The 17,165-nt window shown below is 37.2% G+C and overlaps 2 protein-coding genes across 4 annotated transcripts in view; both read right to left on the bottom strand.

Moving 5' to 3' along the window:
- Nucleotides 1-249: 249 nt before the first annotated feature.
- On the bottom strand, nucleotides 250-2,030 carry LOC125682021 (uridylate-specific endoribonuclease-like). The gene is made up of 3 exons (XM_048922400.2): nucleotides 1,625-2,030; nucleotides 600-829; nucleotides 250-512 (listed from the first exon to the last, which is right to left on the bottom strand). Exons 1-3 carry the CDS (start codon nucleotides 1,881-1,883, stop codon nucleotides 282-284), a joined length of 720 nt encoding a protein of 239 aa, XP_048778357.2. The 5' UTR covers nucleotides 1,884-2,030; the 3' UTR covers nucleotides 250-281.
- Nucleotides 2,031-5,335: 3,305 nt separating this feature from the next.
- LOC125681915 (E3 ubiquitin-protein ligase MIB2-like) overlaps nucleotides 5,336-17,165 on the bottom strand; it is an 11,975-nt gene continuing 145 nt past the window's right edge. The window contains exons 2-19 of one of the 3 annotated variants that reach the window (XM_048922197.2): nucleotides 16,840-17,057; nucleotides 13,220-13,388; nucleotides 12,553-12,659; nucleotides 12,247-12,444; nucleotides 11,973-12,115; nucleotides 11,176-11,280; nucleotides 10,940-11,044; nucleotides 10,534-10,696; nucleotides 10,229-10,386; nucleotides 9,902-10,050; nucleotides 9,408-9,564; nucleotides 9,169-9,323; nucleotides 7,351-7,480; nucleotides 7,140-7,242; nucleotides 6,971-7,050; nucleotides 6,639-6,811; nucleotides 6,229-6,455; nucleotides 5,336-6,128 (exon numbers count right to left, since the gene is read on the bottom strand). In XM_048922197.2, the coding sequence (XP_048778154.2) occupies nucleotides 6,076-6,128; nucleotides 6,229-6,455; nucleotides 6,639-6,811; nucleotides 6,971-7,050; nucleotides 7,140-7,242; nucleotides 7,351-7,480; nucleotides 9,169-9,323; nucleotides 9,408-9,564; nucleotides 9,902-10,050; nucleotides 10,229-10,386; nucleotides 10,534-10,696; nucleotides 10,940-11,044; nucleotides 11,176-11,280; nucleotides 11,973-12,115; nucleotides 12,247-12,444; nucleotides 12,553-12,659; nucleotides 13,220-13,388; nucleotides 16,840-17,041 (2,577 nt within the window). In that variant the 5' untranslated portion in view covers nucleotides 17,042-17,057 and the 3' untranslated portion in view covers nucleotides 5,336-6,075. Of the gene's footprint in view, nucleotides 6,129-6,228; nucleotides 6,456-6,638; nucleotides 6,812-6,970; nucleotides 7,051-7,139; nucleotides 7,243-7,350; nucleotides 7,481-9,168; nucleotides 9,324-9,407; nucleotides 9,565-9,901; nucleotides 10,051-10,228; nucleotides 10,387-10,533; nucleotides 10,697-10,939; nucleotides 11,045-11,175; nucleotides 11,281-11,972; nucleotides 12,116-12,246; nucleotides 12,445-12,552; nucleotides 12,660-13,219; nucleotides 13,389-16,839; nucleotides 17,058-17,165 lie in introns of those variants that run through there. The other 2 variants (XM_048922202.2, XM_056160262.1) reach the window with 2 other exon arrangements.

The raw sequence follows: 17,165 nt of genomic DNA, 5'->3' as shown, positions 1-17,165 counted from the left end.
AGGAATTGGATTTTCTCAAAATTCAATTTGATTCAAAACTTATCAGTTTGTTCAAAAACATTCTCATATACTGAAAATCACTTGCAAACACTAAATACCAACACCCATATTTAGTAGGGATTGGTGATTTTTCAATAAATGTGAAGTTTTTGTTTGAAACTCATGTGATTATGGATGTTGAAGATGTACATATATGTAACTAACTGATATACTGTAAACAAGGTCTTGTCCCTTAACATAGGTGATACATTTTATCTCAAAATCTTTATTTATGAGATCATTCAGTTAACATATGCTGTGGCGATGAGATTCGTGTACGATCCAAATGAAACGGAGTAGCTCTTTATATCCATGCTATGACCAGCCATTGAGAATCTGCAGTCTCCGTTTTGGCGCACAAAGAAGCAGACGGTATACATGGCGAGTTCAAATTCAGGACTTGAACCAATGATAAATGAACTTAGGCTTTTGATCTTTTGGTGCCACTGGAAGTGAGTCCCTACGATTTGGGGCTAAATAAAAGGAAAATGTTTAATCATTTAATGAATTAAAGAAACATAATGTATTGTGAAATGTCAGCTATTAACGATATACAGTACCTGTTTAGTGTAAACAAATCCGAGATAATTGAGGTTTCCGTGTTTTTCTTCAAGATAATATTGGATCCAGTTATGAAAACCATCAATTTTTGAAATAGTGGTTTCACCAACAAAAACATGTTCGAATGCACTCGTGTCTTCATGCGTTGTGTGAGATGAACGTGGGTAAAAATCAAACCAAATTTTCCTCAGAGTTCTTGTGAATTCGGACATGGAGCTTCCAGTTAGCCCTATATAAAACAGAAGCTGATACATGCATTGAAATGTATATGTACAGTTGTAGTACATGCACTTGTAAATGTTATACTGTAAACGTATTATATTTGGCGTGTACGATATTTGGCGGAAATCGTTTTTTCAACAAGTTAGCGTATATTTGATTTAGTGCATTCCTGAATTACTTTAAACATCTAGATTTACGGATGGCATTTAGCGATGTACTTGATTTAGCGGAAGCTGCGTTCCGCCAAAGGCGCTAAATAGAATACACAGCCAAATGTAATACATTTACAGTATATGTGTGGTGGGTTGGTTGGTTTGTTTTACGTCCCGTCGAGAATTTTTCACATATATTGAGACGCCACCAGCTGTGAATGAATTACAACAAATTTAGACCTATGCTTAGCGCTCATACATGGCCCAGTGATGGTTCTTTAATGTGCCAACGCTTGCAGCGTCACAGGACCTTGTGATTTTCAATTATGAATGCCGAGCATTTGGCGAGGCAGCAATCACTACCTGTATTTACGACTTACTAGTTTGACGTGGCCATGGCATGAGCGGGGCTCGATCTCGCAACCTCCCGGTTATGAAGCGAACGTTCAACCACTGAGCTACCACGACGTTAGCTGCAGAACTGTGCAGCTCTCTGAAAAAGTATTGTTCCGTCACAGTATTTTTTCAGAGAGCTACCGCGATGTGTGTTGGGAATTTTGATAGAATGTATATGCACCAAACTAGTAAAACTGTTGCCATTTTCACTTTCGTTTGAAGATCCTCTATAAGTAAGGAAATGTGACTAGAACCTTTTGAGTGTAGGAATTGCTGTGTTAATTCCATGACTCTTGTCTGAGAGATCTGGGAGAGAAAAGACGACACTTCCGCCTCCTCGGCCGACGTCTGATATTCACTGGTTCCCGTCATATAGTGGTAGTTGTTCAGAAGGGAAATAAACGTGGAATAAGTAGGTCTATGGAATAAGTGATTTTCGTTCACGTAGCTAAAGAACCTAAAAAACAAAAGAAATGTATTGAATGTACATTTTTTAAATTGTTGGTTTCGCATGTTTGTATACTTTCTTATGATTCATTGTACAGTGTACTATACCACTATGTACACTATTGACCATGTTGACGTTGACCCACTCATAAAGATATAGAAAAAATAATAATCGTAATTAAATGTAGGAAGATAAAATTTTTAATTACTTCATTGTACTATCAATGATTTATACGCTATAGTTTGGACGATTATACTTCCCTGCTTGAGGCATGATCTACATCTGAATGCCCACTTTGAGAATGACCTTGAAGGTTATATCTGACGTCATAAGAACTTGCACGATTGACATCCTCGTTCCAGAGATTGGTCATTAACTGGGAAAGTTCGCTGTCTGAAACAAAGGCTGCTGTTGTTGCAAGACCTTTGGTTAAAGATAAACAGTATAGGTATTAGTATGCTGTACGCAACCTTATTTTTGCTATAGTTTAATATTCATTTCAAGGAAACCGCGAAAATGAAACTACAGTATATATAAACTACTTATAACAATCATATTGAATACACATAACTACAGTGAATGAAAAAATGGAAATGAAGAACAGTGATCAATCTCATAACATCCTATAAGGAACACAAAATTGGGAGTTAGACAAATACAGATTGACCCTGGGACATGTCAGGGGTGGGATTGGGTGCCTAGGAGGAGTAAGCATCCTCTGTCGACCGATCACATCCGCAATGAGCCCTTTAACGGAGTGATCCGTATTCAAAATCAGAATATAACCTACACAACTACAGTGAATGTAACCTGCTCATAATAATCATACTGAATATATTCATATCGTGAATTTAAAACTACGCGAAATCAGAGTAAGACAAGAAGTAATCCGAGATTCCTCTGACTCTTAACCCCGCTTTTATTTTGTGACTTCTGCGGGGGAGAGTCAGAGCGGACTCCATATTGAAAAGTGGGAATTCAGCGACACCAGCTGGTGTCGCTGCTTTACCTACCTTTTACAACTTTATTTCGCGGACCCATCTTCCAAGACGCGAGGATTCAGTTATCGGAAGATTATTCTACAAATACATCATGATTAATACGATGCTATCGCCGTTTAAACGATGGAATTTTGTGTTTACATGTGCTGACGTCATGCGCAAAGAAATCAAATGGCGAGGCGGCGACCTAATTCAAGTGATGCTCCATTTGTCGGTGTTAGGGCCGTTTAAACGGCGATAGCATCGTATCAATCATGATCTATTTATAGATTTATCTTCCGTTAACTGAATTCTCACGTCTTGGAAGATAGATCCGCGAAATAAAGTTGTAAGAGGTAGGTAAAGCAGCGACACCAGCTGGTGTCGCTGAATTCCCACTTTTCAATATGGAGTCCGCTCTGACTCTCCCCCGCACATGTCAAATATAAAAGCGGGGGTAAGAGTCAGAGGAATCTCGGATTAGACAAGAAGCTGAGAATAACCAGGAACAATTCTAGCAGATTTAGAGTGAATTTTATATGACAAACGTTGTAGAGTTGCGAAAACAAAGTGAATTGTTGAAACTATTAAAGATTATATTACACAAAGTACTATTTCTTTGTGGAAAAGGTTTCCTATGTATCCATGCATTTGTCATTTCATTGATTATGACACATGTATATATATTGCTGACTCCTGTGTCAAGCTGTCCACATAGTTATAAATAGTGATGCAACCCTGCTTTGTAACATATTCGTAGGTTTCAAAAGTTCAACGATCCCTACATATAAACTAGTTGTTTCAGTCATATAGATAAAACATATACGTAACGAGCGTACGTTAAAATTCAGTTTATAACAAAGGTTACCTGCCACGCAGAGGATGTACGCATATGCTAACTCCATGACTGGATTTCTAGAGATAAATAGCACTGGCTTTATACCGATAATGTATGTAGTAATATCATGTGTACGCTTTTGGACTTACATGAAGGACACGCGGTTAAATTTACAATTGCTTTATTTATCTTGAATTTTATACCCAAGTATATTTAATGAATGAAAGCTGCGTAGAAGCAATTTGTTGGAGAACATTCGAGGTTGAGAAATTTTATTGGGAAATAAAATCAGTTATCTCGAGACTTCAATAATTCGGAAATTCTGACAAGGGGTCACTCTTTCTTTACAGTGGTGATATTAACCTCCACAAACACATCGCTTTACATTATTCAAGAAATTTCCGAGGTCAAGGAATGTTGTTTTGAAAATATAAATATATATTTCAAACATCATTTCGATACCAAGGAGGTTATCCTGCAACATACACGGACACAAGAACTTTATTTCCTTTCAATTCTAATACGGCTCAGAAAAATGCAGCAGATTGTTTTCCTATATATAGCACCACGAATTATGTCTCAGTGACGTCATTGCAGTTTTCGAAACGAACTGGGCCTACACGTTTTTAGTTGACGAAAAAGGTGAGACGATAGGACTATTCAAGATCTATTTTTTAAAATGTTTCGAGTATTTATTAATGTTGACGGATTATAAGAAAACTTGTTTGTGCATCAACATGTTTACATGTATATATCGATCTCGGAATGCAGACGATTGATTTATAATGAATGACAAATGTTCTTCATTCACTCAAGTGACCTATTGCAATTGGTTGTCTTCCGTCGTCGAGCGTTAACAATTGAACATTTTTAACTTCTTGATAACTACTTTTCCAATTCTTTTCAAATGGTATGAAGCATCTTTGGGACAAGGGGATATAAATTGTAAATTGCAGGACCCCTGGGGCCTGAGCAAAAACTGCCAAATTTTCAAAAATCTTCTCTACGACCGCACATGTGTAAGAAAAAATAAGTGCATAGTGATGTAGAGCAGGAAGACCTCTACCAAAATTGTAAATTTCACGATCCCCGGGGTGGGGTTCTGACCCCATGGCGGGTCAAACTTTGTATATAGTGTTTGCGTGTATAACACTTAAATGACATCTTCTTTAGTGCCATTGATACTAAATTGAAACTAAACGGATATTCATAAAGAACAGGCAGTCCTTTGTAAAAATTGTAAATTTGATGATCCCAGGGGTAGGGGTTTGGTTTCAGGGTTGTGCCAAAATTATTTTAATGGTTTTAAAGGACTTCTTTAAGTTTGCTGATACCGTATAAAATCTAAATGCATATTTACGAATAGCAGAAAAGGAGTAGTAAAAACGGTGAATTTCGCAATCCCAGGGTTTTGACTCTAGGATGGGTCTAAATTAGTCTTATTGTTTAATATTAATACATATATTATGTAAAGCCTTTCATCAGTGTATGCACTTTCAATGGCATTGAAGTTTTAATAACACATCTTGTTTTATACTGTTGCTGAATATCAGAATTTAGCTTCTATATTCAGAACAGGAATTTTTTTTTCTTGATTGCATTGCCCTTGGAACTAGTGATACTTTTAACCAGTATTCAGGTGACCAATAAGGCCTTTGGACCTCTTGTTTCATACCTGTAATGATTATAAAATTGAGTCATCAGTTATCGAATTTATTGTTGTATCAGCAAAATACAAAGTGCAAGCGAGATGAGTATCAATTTTCTCTTAATTAGTTATTACGTATGAAGGTATATCGCAGAATAACGACTGCGGCATTCCCTTGCTCTTTGCAATAACCGCAGTAGAATAGGGCATAACACCTCCCAACAATGCTCTGTACCACGATGTGCCGGTATAAGGATTTCCAATAAACCGAACTACTACAAATTTTCATTTCGTATAGAAGTGTCAAAACCTGCAGATAGACATGTTGTAATGTATGTTCCTTGTCATTGCTTTCCTGTTAAACATTTGAGGAAATGTCTCTTGCACAGTCCATGTACAATCTAAATAATCGTTGCTCATTTAATATCATATCGTTAACTCTCTGGTTTTGCCACGTCAAACGCTACCTACCTAGACTCCTAGAGGTGTTTATTCGATAATCAAGCATTTCAATAGATCTACTCTTTACTAATAAAATTCAACAAATCTTGATATAGTAATAGAGAATGTTACTACCATAAATAAACAAAACAGCATAACACAGAACAATCAGAAATAAACAAAACAGCATAACATACAACCAAATGGTTATTTCATTCTTGTTTGTATCATATCACAGTAAATGTTATAGTGTTTGGGCACCCTAAAGGTGATTAACTCCCACATATATAGTTTGATGGGGGTGGTAACATCCAGACTTTTGCAGATTCCTAATAAGGTCGCATAACCATTTATTGAACCTTACAAAGGTCATCCAAAGTTAAGGGCTGCAAAACATTCCCTTCTACAAAAGAAACATTAAAATATGAAAATATTCCATCCAAAAATAATTTGTATAAATAAGTGTACCACGAATTATTCGAAATTGGATCCAGGTAACTTACTAGGATCAAGTCGGCGTTCAATTTTCTGTAAACAGACAGGGCATTCTTCCGTTCGGAAACTGCAGTTCGGACAGAGACATCTGTGTCCACATGGGTCATTCGTAACACTTCCGGTCTGTCGGAAACAACTAAAGCAAGGTACGACCATCTCCTGTTGAAACATGCGCTGCTCATTTCTTACGGAAGTTGGCCTGTCACGACCTCTTGTTTCTCTTCTTCTTTTCGATCTTTGTAAAGGTAGAGAAAATACAAAGATTTTAAAAAATGTCTAGTTTTTTTTTTTTTAACTGTAACTACTACTAGTATACTTTCTTTAAACATGGATTGGAAATTCATTCATTCTGGAAGTTCATTCGGTATATTTATCAAAATGGTGACTGTTTAAAGCAGTCGAAATGATTGAATCTTACACGGCTTCGGCGTGTTGTAACACCGCGGTTTTAACTTCTGCATCAGCAAGATCGATGGCTTGTTGGCCTTTCTGATTTCTTTGATCTATCTTGGCGCCAAATTCAAGCAACATGCAAGCGATCTTCACTCGTTCTGTCTTGGTTTGTACATGGTGTCCCATCAAGATGAGCATCTATATATATATATATATATATATATATATATATAAACATGATAATCTAAATGTTTGTATCTCTGGTCGTCTTTAATGCTCTATATAATTTTTGTATTTGATCTTTATGGATATCCGAAATTACTTCTCGAGCTCGCCTATCGGTTTCCAAATACTCACCACAGGCTGTGACCGTACACCCCCTAGTGTGCAGTGCATAGGTGTGTTACCCTCGTTATCAGTGGTAGAAACACTAGCACCTAAACGAACAAATACCTTCATTATTTACAACAAACAGTCCAGTGTACTGATGAAACAAATTATAAGGTGTACTTTGATTTGATATTACCGTGATCTAGAAGAATTTTAACCATGTCGTAATATGCCTCAATGCATGCAATCTGAAGTGGAGTTCTACCATCTTTGTTTTTCTTCTCCGTGTCAGCTCTTCCCTAAAACAATAGCATTTTAACTGAGACGATAAAGTAGTAATATTTTTTTTACAATATCAAACCTCCTATTGATAAACACATGGGAAGAAAATGTCAGTAGACACTCACTTGCAAAAGAAGAATGGTTGCTATCTCAGTCCTGTTATTAATTGCAGCGATGTGAAGCGCCGTGTTGCTTTTGTTGGACTCCGACTCGTTGGTCATTTCCGGACATTTCGCGGTGATTTTATTTGTTGCTCTGAAATATGGCAAACCTTTATGGATTATAACTGTAAGGACGTATGTGATACTCACTGAAGCATATTGCTCGAAGAAATCTGTTCAAATCTATTCCATACACTTTTGATGTCCGATTGATGAGAGAGATAACCAATTCAATGCGCGCATTAATTCAATCGATGAGAGCAATAATTAGTTTGATGCGCGAATCAATTCAATTATTGCTCTCATCAATTCAATTGATGTGCGCATCATTGTGGTGGAATTATTGCTCGCAAAATTTAAATTTGGAGCTCGGTATCGATGATTTGATGATCTCTTAAATTTAATTGAAGATATCTTTAATCATTTACAATGTTTTTGTATACGAACTTAATGCGCGCATCAATTCTTTTAAAAAGAGCAACAATTCGATTAAAGATATTATTAATTCAATTGTGGATATGTTGAAGATATCTCTAATTAGATAGTTGCTCTCTCTCTCTAACAGAATTATTCAGTGCGTGCATCAATTGAATTAATGATGTTACCCATTCAATTGAACAGAGCAATAATTCAATTATTGTGTGCATTAAATATAAATGATGAGCGCAACAATTCATTAAAAGAGAGCAATAATTGAATTATTGCGTACATTAATTGAATTATTGTTTTCTTCGATTGAATCGTAGCGCGATTCAATCCAATTGTTGATACTATAAATTCATTTGAAAAGAGCAACAATTCAATTATAGCGTTCATCAATTTAGCAGAGTAATGAATGCTATTAGCAATTCAATTCATGCACACAATAATTCAGAATTGTAGATATCATTAATTATTTGGAGATCTTTAATTCAATTGTTACGCACATCAAAATGAACTGATGGTATCTTCAAATAATTAATTCCCGTGGGGATCCGGGTTAGATTAGGTCCTCAGTACCCCCTTGCTTGTCGTAAGAGGCGACTAAATGGTGCTGACCCTCGGATGAACAGCAAAAACCGTGATCCGTGTCACAACACGTGTGAAACGATAAAGATCTCTCCATGCTCAAAGACTGTAAGCGGCGAGCATAGGCCTAAATCTTACAGCCCTTCAACGGCAATATTGTGACGTCTCCATACGAGCGAAAGATTTTCGAGAGGGACGTTAAACAATAAACAATCAAATAATTAAAGATATCTATAAATATTTGAGTGTATGTTAATTTGGCGCTCCATAGTCTTCAAGATACATGTATATCTTCGATTCATTTCTACGACAACGATAAGACCTTCGAAATGCATGTGTGGTCGCCATGAAATTCACTTATCTGACCACTAGTATCTCCGGTGTACTGCTAACAAGTGTCTCGTGTGACCCCTTCATTGGTAAATGCTTTCCCAAAATATACATTCGGAAGATTACACCATATGGCTTTTAATCAATATTGAAGTTTACTTCCACTGTAAACAGAGGCATGTATGTATACGAGATGAAGTTTATGTTGGCAAAACCAACTTCAAAGTCGGCAAACAAAAATAAAGCATATTGCTTTAAAACATTCGTGTTGAACACCATTCGCAACGGTGAACTCCAATATCCTCAGATTTTTTCACACTGCTTTGAATGTTTGCTAAAGAATTCTTACAACTGTCTCAATGTCTTATCAAAATGACATGCATGTGCAAGTATCAGAATAATATGCATTTTGTAAACAAATTACATCTGTGTTTATTCACATACGTTTTATTTCCTTTTAAGGCTGCAAATATGAGAGCATTGAAGCCTTTTTTGTTGACCATCCTAAAGTCTATGTCCTTGACATCCGCAATAAGAGCGATAAGAGTATCCTGACCATTTTCAATCGCGTCATGAAGGGGCGTGTCTTCAGATATGTCCTTCAAAAAAGTTGTACACAATGAAATTCAATTTGTTCAAAATTCAGCTCTATAAGCAATGTCCTCAAAACACTCGCTTTGTACCTTTTTGTTAACGTTGCATTCCTTCGCAATCAAAAGTTTAGCAGGCTCCTCGAAACCAGACTTAGCAGCCACGTGAATAGCCGACCGTCCGTTTTTGTTGGAGGCATTTACGTCACACCCTGCCTCCAGTAAGATCTTAACGGTGGAGGATTTGTCCCTGCAAAATACAAGGAAAACCGTTGGGTGAGTAGGGAGTGTGTTAATTATTCCCTCATCTCCATCTCTGACATCTCTCATCTCAAATTCTCGAGCACCTTCTGTTGATAAGTCACCATGATTTTAAAAAAATATTGACCATCTGAATACCCCATAAACTGTAAATGTATATATGCGCACTTGAAATAATGGCACAATGTAAAAAGGGTATTTTCCAATAGATATCTGTCTGTTTGTTTAAAGACCTGCACAAAAATGAAACTATATACATATACATATATGCATGTACAGTGAATCGGAAGTGTTTCAAATCGACGTCAAAAGCCCTCTGTACTCACGCGGAAACAGAGGCCAGCAGTGCGGTGTTTCCATTTTGGTCTGTCTGGTTCACTTTTACGCCATTCGAAATCAAGACCTTCACAACGCCATCATGTCCTTCAAAGCATGCAGCAATCAACGCAGTTGTTCCTTTTATTTGCATGTTGCACTGATTAATGAAGGATATATCATACATATATAATGAATACACACACATATGAATCAGTAATATTAATCAAACTTTTAATAACTTTTTAAATGCGTAATATACAAATATTTCAATGGAAATATACAATTACCTGACCTAAAGCGCACAACCATCTCCAATCAAAAAAATATATACTAACCAGATTTGGTTCCCCTTTAACCATCTGCAATACCATTTTATCGTTTCCATCAGCGGCCATTCTAAGAAAGTGTTCCGGTGATAACTTTGTTTTCTGTGCTTTTAAAATTCTCAGTTGTTCTAACAACAAGCCCAGCCCATTCGCTAATCCAACAGTCGCTAAAATGAATCAAATGAATCAATCTTAACACTCCCGTCATACAAGAAATGGAAATGTTCCAGATATAACATTAATGAAACAGCGATCCGAATATACAATGATAATAAAATGATGCTAGATAAATGGGCGGTGGGAATTCAACACACCCATGGACAGAGTAGGATCGTCTCCATCCTCCATCTCGTCCACCTGGGCTCCAGGACACGGGACCAAACACGCCGTGTTAAAGACCCAGTGCCTGCTCCCGAATGACACCACCACGTCCTTCTTGGGGGTGATTCTAGCAATTTTCCCCACTTTCCCCAAAACCTGCCCGTGGAAGATTTTGAAATTATGATATTAATCGAATTTTATCATGCTTATTGTATAGTTTGATCTCATTTCCTCTTGGGGGTTATTTGTTTATCCGATTTCAGAACTTTCTGTTTACATATTTATTGGGGGGTCTCATATTTAGAAGAGGCCTGTGGTTATCATAATATCGTTTATGAACCGATACCTAATGAATCTATTTCGTTTTAAGAGTAGAGCATTCTATGTAATGTTTTATACATTTATCATTTTCGGATTCCATTCTCCGTGGCCTTTCTGCAGGAACTCCACTTTTTGTTGGTCACTTTTCACACGGACAGTGTCCCCTATGGTCCCATGCCAAACCTAAATCAGAGTGATCGTGTTTGTAAACCACTTTAAGTTACTAGTATAGCTGTACAAAACATATGCATCACATTTTATGACTTGCCGATTTGATAATTTTTCAAACGTTCTTTCACAGTGTATATAAGTACCTTGCCGAGGGCCTTGGGGTTGAACACCCATTTATTGTCCTGGTATTTGACTATCACCCCTCCGCTGTCTGTAAAACCGTCGATCACTCCACGTTTACCAATCGCCTGAAAGCAATTTCACATCTCACTATTGGGGGTCTAAGTTCCTAAACTATCAGCATCTCCGTCGTCAGCTCCCATATTTGTGTAGCCCAATATTCCATTATCACCTGTATATGGTGTTCAAGTCTTTCAACTGATTCGACACGCAAGATCAGTCTTTAAATGGAAGCTACTGACAAACTGACAAACATGTTAATGTTACAGGGGTTTCAACAATCTTGTTTAAAGTCAGCATTTCGCAAATTCTATCGTCATTATAATGATCTTATTTGCAATTACAACCTGTCGTTAGGTCGAATGTTGTCTGACGTGTTTTATACCAATCGTTAGTCCGTTCTTAACATATTGGTTTTGACTACGGATGACTCCGTTTACCTGATCAAAATATAGGGCTCAAGGTGGGTATTACCGATCTAACAGAATATGCTTACTCCTCCTAGGCACCTGATCCCACCTCTGGTATATCGAAGGGTACGTATTTGCCCAACTCTTTTTTTTCCTTATAGAAGTTATGAGATTGATCACTGTTCGTTATCTTCACCTTTGCATCTTGAAACACACGAGAGTTAATATGTAAACGGACAAAAATATCATTCAAATATATCAGGTACAGAAGTAGTACATGAAGTTCCTAACAGGTCACTCCTTAAGGAGAACAAGTCTGTTTAAGAATGTTTCTAAGAACACATACTCACACTTTCCATTTCATCATGAAAACCACCGAAATTTCTCTGCGCGTCTTTCAGCTCTCTGACCGAAACAGTTATACAGACTTGGTCACCAATATTGGCACCTACTGTGGATTGGGAGGTAACCTGATCCTTGATCATATTGTAATCTGAAACACAACGTAATGCAATGCTAGAGTGTTTTGTACCATTTACAGACTGTCATGTACTAAGTAATACCTCACCATTGTACTGTGTCGTATAACTACAAAAGATCAATTTGAGACTAATTCTAAATTACCCAGAAGAGGAAGGTGTTCACGGTAATACTCGAATCCCCTGGCTACTTCTTTGCATAAAAGATCCACCTTGCCTTTGAATCCTATGCGATAGACATAGGATTTCCCAGAAGGCCACGTGACTCCAACGCCGTTGCGGTGAGACATGTCTTTTTTGACACTACGGATGTCTCGAACGGTTCCCACAGTACCGCTTCCTCCTAGGAATGACGAATATATAAACCATCAATGGTATTTTCTCGTAAATGTTCATGTTTTGAATATTCAAATCTATATCTAGCATATTGTTTTTTAAAGTTTTCACTTGCCATCTTGGTTCTCGTACTCCCAGTTTCTTCCTCGGATGACTTTAGCGCCAGGATACATTCCGAAGGATCTCATTGCTAAGCTGGAGAACCGCTTCTGGACTTCTACTCTGAATTTCATATAGTAATTTCCTTATTTCACAAGAGTTACAAGCGGCAACGAGTTTCAATTTCCACAACGCACACCTTTTTCCATTTTATTAATATCGTACTACATGTATTAACCTCACGTCAAATTCAGATTTACATTTCTTTACACGTCACCCTTTAGGAGAATTTTCTCTACATTATACATGTGTTAAACTTTAGATACCTAGCTAGAGTAATGGTTGCAAGTTTTGATAAATCCTTTGGGGGGGGGGGGGGTGGGATATTTTCACATAATCTTACATGAGATAGAAATCTGTCAGCAAGTGTGAAGGTACACACATTTACAGAATTTGTATGTTCTTTCATGAAGTTGTACTTGATTCTTGAAAATGTTCTGAGGATTTATATACGATCCCGTTTTCCATATTTGCACAATTTCATGTCATTTGTTTTGGACAGGACATTTTGGCTGAATTTAGCGCTTTAGTACAAAAGAAAAAGAATGTTTACGCAAAGATGTTTGACAAACGTTAAATACTAGTAATTCTACCAAACCTTTCTTAATATCTTATGAACTGACCCTTTTACATTTGGCACTGTATATCTGAAAAAGTCGTGTTCAGTGCTGTGCTTGTCCCTGAAGTAACACACGGAACAGATACTGGTGCCTTTGCAGGTCTTGCACTCCCAGCACATCCCATAAAACGGCTCACATTGACACTCGGAACACTTGTTTCTAAACATGACCCCTTTTTAAAAAGAATGCAAAAATATTTAAACAATACTTTTTAAAAGTGAGAAGTATTAAATGCATGATTACATCTCCTTCATGTTCTTCATTCAATGCTTTAGGCCATCTTCGAATATTTATCAGGTATATCATTTCTTTACAAGTGTGACCGCAGTCAGCACAACTTTGAAGCGGTGGGTCGTGAGTTCGAATCTTGGTTGAATCAGACCCGTATCGGGAATGGATGGTAGCGTACTACCAAACGCCCATCCTCGGTGAAAAGCACGGGTCTCTCAGATGTCAGACTTTATAAATCAAAGTTTCGTATCGCGGTAAACTGTATTACGAGATAGAACCATCAGTACAACTGGTCCACGAACAAAACATGGGACTATCCGGTACAATATCGTCTCGATATGAGTGGAATACCATTATTTTCGCAGGCTAATTCGATTTAAGAGTAATAATGATAAAACACCTAAGATGCAAAATTTAAGACGCGCAATGTAACAACGACCCCAAAAAAGTGTTTTGTACTACTATATATTCTGCATTACTGTATGTTTACATTCCAATATGATTTTGCAATGAAAAACTTAAGAATTTGCTAGTATTTATTTACAATAATTCGCAATGATATAACGATGCAACACTCCATGATAACATTGTCGACGCCATCCCTATCCGACCAATTAACTAAAGAAACCATCCAGACAATACACGGTCTTCCATATCTGCTTCATATTTGGATATTTCACTGAACAAAGATGTTAACGGCAAACTAATAACTACTTCATAACTACTTCATAATAATATTTCACCTTCTTCATATTTATGTAGCAATATTTCAATATTACCTGCATAGGGTGATTATGTCTCTCAACCGATTCGATATGTAGAACATGTTCTGCGTCTGATTAATTTTTTAAATCGAGGCAAGCTACTGACAGATAAGTTGATGTTACAGAGGTTTCCACAGTCTCGTTTGAAGTCAGCATTTCGCAATTTCTATGGTCGTTATATAATGATCTAGTTTCCCAATACAACTTATCATTGGGTCAAATACTGTCTGTTGTGTTTCATACCGATTGTTAGGCCGTTCTTGGCGAACTGATTCTGACTACAGATTACTCCGTTTACCGGATCAAGGTAGAGAATTCACGGCAGGTGTGATCGGTCAACAGGGGATGCTTACTCCTTCTAGGAACCCGATCCCACCCTTGGTGTGTCTGGGGTCCGTGTATGCCCTACTCCTAATTTTGTATTCCTAACGGGATTTATGATACTGGTCATTGTTCGTTATCTTCATCTTTTCATCCTTTATTGTTCCACCTTGCTGACTGACAAGCATGATAAATGAGATCTTACAAAAACCCTTCACAAAAGAAACATTTTAAATCAATGAAAACATACGGGTTAAATGTTTAGGTTTTGATCAATTGCGCTATAAATATGAATACACAGCAGTCGTAATCAATCCACATATGAATACAGCTAAATATAGTATGTCTACTTTAACGGCTTAGAATTCCTACAGTTCTAAAGGAAAGTAGAATTAAATATAAAAAATAAAACTTCATTTATTGAAAATACTTGGTTCTTCATGATGGCATACTTTTTATGAAGTGCCAACACTAAAAATGTATTTATTAAAGGTGGAATAACACGTGTTCGTGTTAATTTATACGTGTAATCTATTGGTTGTAATGCTGGTCACCTTGTCAGGTGACATTTAAATATTCATAGCACGGATTTTAACTGACCGCTGTTAGCGCGAAAAGATTTATAGCCATTCGAAGGCTCTTTTAAGTGCAGATAACTGAATACCCACCCACCCGCCCTTGCTTTACATGGTTTTTTTTTTAGATTGTTACTTAAAGTTTGTTTTGTTTTGTAGATAGGAAGATAAAGAAGATATGAATATTGTATATAGTTGAAATAATTAAACTGCACTATCAGAGCGCTTCACATCCTATTATACGTGTTTGTGTTTATTTTATAAATTATTTATGTTCGTTTGAGTGGAACGAATAAGAACATAAAGATCACCCATAATTGATCTAGATTTAGTACAATTATACTATCATAATGCATGCATTATTTACGCATTTTGAGCCCAATACCGTATATCAACAACAGAGTTCTTTCCCAAAGTACAGGCAAACACAACCATTCTTGTATGGCATGGGTTTTTTCCCCATTGCGCTTGTTCCTCCGACGCAGAATGAATGCTTACTGTCCTTAGAATAAAATCGACCACGGTGAGGATAGTTCCACTTGACTGCATTTGTATACAGATTTAAACTCTCAATGCCTTTCATATAACGACTGCACTTAAACTAGATTATTGAATGAAAATATACGCATAATTATATAAGATATGAAGAAGAAAAACATGTTGAAAATGCGAAATAAAAACTAAATATAAAAGTGTGGCGCGAGACGGATTCGAACCACGGCAAAACGTAATCACAGCATACATGTATATTGCCTGCGGTGCATCTATTGATTGATTGATTGTATCTTGCTTAACACCTCTCTCACTCTCTCTCTCTCTCTCGAGAATTTTTCACTCAAATGGAGACGTCATCAAGACCGTTGAAGGGCTTCAAATTTAGGCCTTTGCTCGGCCCTTACGGTCATTGAGCAGTGAGGGTTCTTTAGCGTGCCACACCTACTGTGACACCGGGCATCCGTTTTTAAGGTCATCTCCGGGGACCCGTGACATTCACACCTGATGCCAAGCGTTTGGCGATGGAACTGTCACTATCTGTTTTAACGACTAAGGTCTGTCACGGCCGGGTTTCGAACCCCGGCCTCCCGCATGCGGGCTGAACGCTTTAACCTTTAGGCCACCGCGGCGGTGCGGTGCATCTAAGGACAAATATAACTCAAGTAGGTTTTCAAAATCAGTTCCCCTACATTTTGTCGGTTATTCGTGAATTTCGACCCAAAGGCAGGTGTGCCCCTAAAATGTTTTTAAGAATGTAACCTTTTAAAAAAAATCTGAAGGGCAGGCTTGCCTTGAAAGCCAAAATTCATGTCAAAATGGGGGAAATGCTGTTTAGGCCAACTTTGAAGGTTGGTTTCAACATTGTATATAGATTCTAGGTTGGAAATGAAAAAAAAAATATATCTGACAGACAATAACTAAAGAAACTTGGTAAAACAATGCAACTTTTCCCCCGCAAATTATTCTCCCCTATAGATTTCGTTTGTTACGCTTGTGATCTTTTGTCACATTTAGATAACATTATAATAAATGAAATCTTTTGACACGTCCATTTGTCATGCGTTATCGATGTTCCAAACTGAAATGCAATCACTTCAATGTATAAGGTGCCGTTTATTGACAAGTTTCTGACTTTATTAGTTTATTACGATGCGGTTTTATTACACTGTAGAAGATACTTTTTATCATTAAAAATTTTGTGTGTGTGAGCTACACCTCGCTGCAAAATAAATCTTACCAATAGTAGCATTATCAAACACTCTCAGATCATATTTCTTGTCTTTTCCGATCCGGCAAATTGTGCTTTCTCCTATATCCCACACAACATTGACCACACCATCCTTCTCGCTGACATCCACGACCGTCCCCAGGTGTCCCTCCCCACCATCAGTGTCCCCCTGCTCCCAGTCTGGGCCCCTGACGACACGTAGTCCCGCCATTAGTCAGATACAGAGACTGGAATGTCAAAAAAAAAATTGTCCGGCTTTTTTTCGTTCAAAGCCATATATTCAAATGACCGTAAAAATGTTCACTTAAAAAAATATGAAGAACTTTCAGTATTGA

The sequence above is a fragment of the Ostrea edulis genome, chromosome 1 (genome assembly GCF_947568905.1).
Source record: "Ostrea edulis chromosome 1, xbOstEdul1.1, whole genome shotgun sequence".
NCBI lineage: Eukaryota > Metazoa > Mollusca > Bivalvia > Ostreida > Ostreidae > Ostrea > Ostrea edulis.
This window is presented reverse-complemented; position numbering and strand designations above follow the sequence as displayed.

Coding starts and splice junctions, on each gene's coding strand:
- LOC125682021 (XM_048922400.2), bottom strand. CDS start 1,883: ATGCGAAACCAACAATTTAAAAAATGTACATTCAATACATTTCTTTTG. Junction 830..1,624: donor GCAATTCCTACACTCAAAAG/GTTCTAGTCACA, acceptor TGTTTTATATAG/GGCTAACTGGAAGCTCCATG. Junction 513..599: donor GATTTGTTTACACTAAACAG/GTACTGTATATC, acceptor CCTTTTATTTAG/CCCCAAATCGTAGGGACTCA.